General features: G+C 41.8%; 1 protein-coding gene across 1 annotated transcript in view; it reads right to left on the reverse strand.

Moving 5' to 3' along the window:
• LOC119596358 (histone H3-like centromeric protein hH3v) overlaps positions 1 to 2,995 on the reverse strand; it is a 22,563-nt gene extending 19,568 nt beyond the window's left edge. Inside the window, 1 exon segment of the mRNA XM_037945575.1 lies at positions 2,795 to 2,995. Coding sequence (XP_037801503.1) covers positions 2,795 to 2,952 — 158 coding nt within the window. The 5' untranslated portion in view covers positions 2,953 to 2,995.
• Positions 2,996 to 5,049: the final 2,054 nt, after the last annotated feature.

Below are 5,049 nucleotides of genomic sequence, written 5' to 3' on the forward strand. Positions count from 1 at the left end.
ATGAGGTCAGGTCTGTGAGTACTGAAACTTCAAATATTCTAATGTAGGAGAGCTATACTTTAGTTTAACCTATAAGTGATAATGGTTACAGTACTGTAGGAGAATTTGAAGTGGAAGGAGCTAGGGGGTGAGATAAGGAATGAGAGGGGGGAGTTGGTGTTGTATCAGGAGGGGTATCAAGAGGTAGAGGATCTGGGGAAGGACATAGTTGTGACATAAGGGATCCAGGTGTGTATCCAGGAGGGAGTGTCAATAGGACTCGAGTAGATAGGTTTGAATTCTTCAATAGTTTCTGTAAAGGAGTTGGTTAGGGAGTTTCGTGAGACAAAGGTTTTCTTATGAGGGGGGGAAGGAGACTGGTGTCTGAGGAGTAGAGGCAAAGGTAGGTGGAGGTGTGTGGTAAGAGAAGGGTTGGAACGTTTGGTCTGTCTGCTGCGGGTAGTGCGGGGAGGGAGAGGGGAAGGTGTTGGGGCTACAGTTGAGATTGGGGTGTTTGGATTTAGAATAGCAAAAGACTTTGACTGAGGAAGGTAGGAGGTAAAAGTAGGGAAGTAAGATATAGGAGGGATAGGTATAGAGGTGTAAGAACATCTTGGGTAGGAGAGGAAGGGGCAAAGCAAGCAACATCACTGGAGTAGGGAGTAAGGGAAAAACCTTGTTGACATGCATCCTGTCTGGCTTCGCGCAGAATGAGACCAAGTTTGAATCTGAGAGTTGCCACCTCAAACTCAAGCTTGTAGGTGAGGCAACCCCTATAAAATACATTATGGCGGTCACCACAGATGGCACATCTCCATGACTGTGCAAAGCAGTTTGATCGGTTATGACCAGGTTGGGCACATAGAGGGCATCAGGCTTTGACAGGATGTCCTAAATGCCAACAATTTTGACATTGACGGGGTGGAGGTCCATATGGTTGGACAAGGAGGGATTCTCCACCATGTAAACATTATGGAAATGTCATGTCTACGGAAAGTAATTTGGCAATGTTGGTGAGGTTCTTACGGTGACCTTTAGGAGGAATGGAGTAGCACTGTACTGACAGTGCATCATAGTCCGTGAGCAGAGCAGGCAAGTATGTTTTCTCCACAGTCTGACCAATTTTTGTTATAAATTGGGCAGTTTGCTGAGGAGAAAGAGACAGTGCCGGTACAAGTATTGAGGGTTGGATGAGGCTCTGCAGGAATAGGGTTGCCAGTGAGATCATTTAGGGTTAATAATAGTTTTCAGATGTAACTGTGACAAGACAAGAATGAATGGCTACGGAATGAGACTTTGCTTATTTGATCTTGGAGACATTACTGGAAGAGAAGAGTGTTCTCAGAGTAAGGGGCTGTGGGGGAAATCACAAAAAATTGGTCCTATTTGGCCGGGCTAAGTAGAGTATTTAAGTTATTTGTGGAGATGGGGGCGCTAGAAGGACACTGACGTGTGGAAGAGGGAGTAGTGTTGAAGGAGATAGTATTATGGAGAGGGGTACAATAAGGATGTGAAATAGTAATACAGGAAGATGGGGTGACTGATGAAGAAGGTTTTGGGAGCAGAGGTGAAGTTGAAATATCTCCTGGAGCTTGAATGTTGACTTGGGTGGATAAGGTATTAGTAGGCATTGAGGAGGGGGTAGTAGTTACATTGTTCAGAGTCATGACCAAAAGGAGAGCCTGGGGTCGGGGAACTGGGAGAGTTTGAGTTGGTGGGGCTATTTGATGAAAGGGCAAGCCTCATTGCCCCCAACAAGGGTATAAAATCTTCATTATTGGTCATGGTAAACCTAGAGCATGTTGGGGAGACAAACAGGCCACCCCTTAGGGTCCCCTTGAGGGGTAAGGGCTGCACAACTAAAACAGGAATACTGTGCCCATGGTTCTCACACCTTAGGGAGTGGAAGGGACGGAAACGAAAAAGCAAAATGAAGTCGAGTCAAAGGTTGCCAGATGATAATATGAAAGTTGTGCAAATTGTAATGCACTGGTATATATCTACAAGAAAATATAACTGCACTATAAAAATCAAAGAGAAAAGTTGCACTCTCTAATGCATTAAGTAATCTGTGTAGGCAAAAATAACATCAGAAATGAAAAAAATAGGTCGCAAGAATAATATCGGCAACTGGGTGGTGGTCTGGGGGAGACATCCCCAGGTTAGGAGGGTTTTTGGTTCATGCAGCAATGCTTTTGGATTTCCCAGGAATGACCTGTGGATATTTGTTACTGAGAGCAACACACCCTCCAGAGTCAAAGTCCTAAACCCAGAGTATCATGTGAACCCAGAAATCCAAACCTAACCTTTCCTACCTTCCATTTATTCCCTACTCACCCTGTGACCCGAATTTCATTAGTACTTTGTGCCAACTTACAGAGAATGCGACATTAAGATCCGTGGCTGTGTGACATGTAGCGGATATTTTCATCATTTTGCAGAAAATACGAGGCCACATTGACTGTACCAGTGTTGTTCATGACTCTTTCATATGCTCTACAAGATGGCTATGTCCACTCCCCCTCTATACCTGTGCATTGCTCTCGGTAACATTAATCTTTTTGAAAAGTTTTCTTCATAGAAACAAGATTGTAATGTTTTCAAAGGAAACAAATAAACAGCCAATTGTTAAAAGCATTCGTCACCACGAGAGACGCATCTCCGGACACAAGTCTCAAAACCAGGGTATCAGGCGAACCCAGAATCCATACCCAGCCTTTCCTTCTATTGCTTCCCTGGCAGTGGGCAAGCCCCCTGCCCCCCCCCCCTCTTACTAGCTCTTCGAGCCGGCTTACAGAGAACGAGACACTAAGACCTCTTGGTCTCCAGGGCGACGCAGAGGCACTTTCCTTCCGCTGTAAACACGGAGCCACGGCAGCCGTACCCGGGTTCGTGACCTTCCTGTGCTCTGTGAGGTGAGGGTGCCCAGTCCCCCTCTATCTCTCTGTCGCTCTCGATGACATCATTCTCCATACAAAGCTGACACCGCGTTAAAATCGAAATTCCCTGCCCAACAGCGCACAAACTCACCGGCGTTTCGCAGGGCGACCCATGGCGGTCCTTCCCTCGAACGAGCTGCGCCCGAGTGAGCGCTTCGCGATTCGGCTTTTGTACGGCTTGTGTCCCTGGATCTCCCGTCTTTGTTGTTGTTTTTCCTATAGTATCTTTAACATTATTACCATTGTTTTATTTTTCAGTTCAATCGTAATTTGAATTTAGGTTCAACGGAGTTTGTTTGCGAAGTTCCGAGAGGATTCGAATCCGCGCGTTATTAGTGTATTATTAACACCATTATGGACTGATTATCATTATCACTATTATCGCTATTATCGCCACTATTATCATCATTATCACTGTCACTATTATCATTATCTCCATTCACTAATTAATAATCACTAATCATCATCACTATTACTATAACTCTTACTAATTACTATCACTATCACTCTTACTATCATTATCACTATTGTTATTTTGTTACCCTTACATTAGTCTTTTTTATATATAACTAATACAATTCTCAATATATTTTTTTCCTGCATCTGTCATTATTGTTACAGTTATCATTTCCATCATAACCTCCATCATCATCATTACTACAAGGTCTACTACTATCATTATTTTTTATTATTATTATTATCACTGTTCTTACTATTAATAATATTATCATTATCATCATTATCATTGTCATTGTCGCTATCATTAGGTCTATTCTTGTATTTTATCATTATTATAGTAATCATTATAACTATTATTGCTATTTTTATTATCTTATACACAGGCATAATACAGTGACCTTACACCGAATAATTTCCTTGAGGAGCGCGTCATGACCCTTGCCTAAAGTTTCCCTCGGGCTCTCCTCCTTAGACCCGAGTTTTCAAGTACTTTCTCATTATTCTTTAGCAGTAGATGTTCTTAGTGTGATCCCCAACTTCTCGAATCACTTTTCGATATTATTTGTCACACATCCCAGCGCACTAACGAATACCGGATCCACTTAGGACCTTGAGTTTACCTATTTGACTGGGTAGCATGGGAATAGGCTGCCGCCATCCGTATGGGGGATTAGGATCCATGTACAGGCGAGACAGTAGAAGGCGTCTGAGTGTTATGGTGTATGTGTGTGTGTGTGTAAGTGTAAGTGTGTGTGAGTAAATGTAAGTGTAGGTGTGTGTGAGTAAATGTAAGTGTAGGTGCGTGTGAGTAAATGTAAGTGTAAATGTGTGTAAGTGTAAGTGTGTGTGAGTAAATGTAAGTGTAAGTGTGTGTGAGTAAATGTAAGTGTAAGTGTGTGTGTGTAAAAGAGTGTGTGTGTGTAAGTGTGTGTGTGTGTAAAAGAGTGTGTGCGTAAAGAGAGTGTGTGTGTGTAAAAGAGTGTGTGTGTGTATGTGTGTGTAAAAGTGAAGTTAACCCCATGCAGGATCGACCGAGCGGGCGTGGCAAGTTTCAAGCAGTCCCTGTATCTGCTTATGTTAGAGATTGCTCTCAGAGCCTACTTCATAGTTCTAAGCTTCGAAAGCTCTTTCGTTCAGTTATATTTTCCACAATAAAAAGGAAAGTTATCGTCCTTCCACTGATCCTTTAGATTATTTATTTAAAAACATTTATTTAAAAGAAAAAAAAAAGAAAACCATAATATTTATCTATGTATTGATTCAAATGCTCCGATAAAGGAAGAGTTCTTCTTCTTGTAATTCAAGGACATCCTTTGCTCTGGCCATGACTCCCCCCCTAACCCGTAAAAACACAAAAGGTGTTTAATACAAGTGGAAAAATAAAGTAAAAAAAAAGTGAGCAGCACGGAATAAAAACGTATGATAGCGAAGCTCATGGGTGCCGTGCACTGCTTTCTTCTTCTTTGTTGGATTTCTTGGCTATCAACCAGCGGCATGTGGCCAAGGTTATTAAGCCAATGGATCCTATTCATTCTATCAATCTATATAAGGTCATAAAGTTTTGTCTCCCTTAAAAAAGCGATTACTTTACTTATTATTTTTTTATCATCTGATAAAAGATTTGATGTTATGAAATCCTTATTTTTTAATCTTAAATAATTTATTATATTTT

Source organism: Penaeus monodon, chromosome 37 (genome assembly GCF_015228065.2).
Source record: "Penaeus monodon isolate SGIC_2016 chromosome 37, NSTDA_Pmon_1, whole genome shotgun sequence".
NCBI lineage: Eukaryota > Metazoa > Arthropoda > Malacostraca > Decapoda > Penaeidae > Penaeus > Penaeus monodon.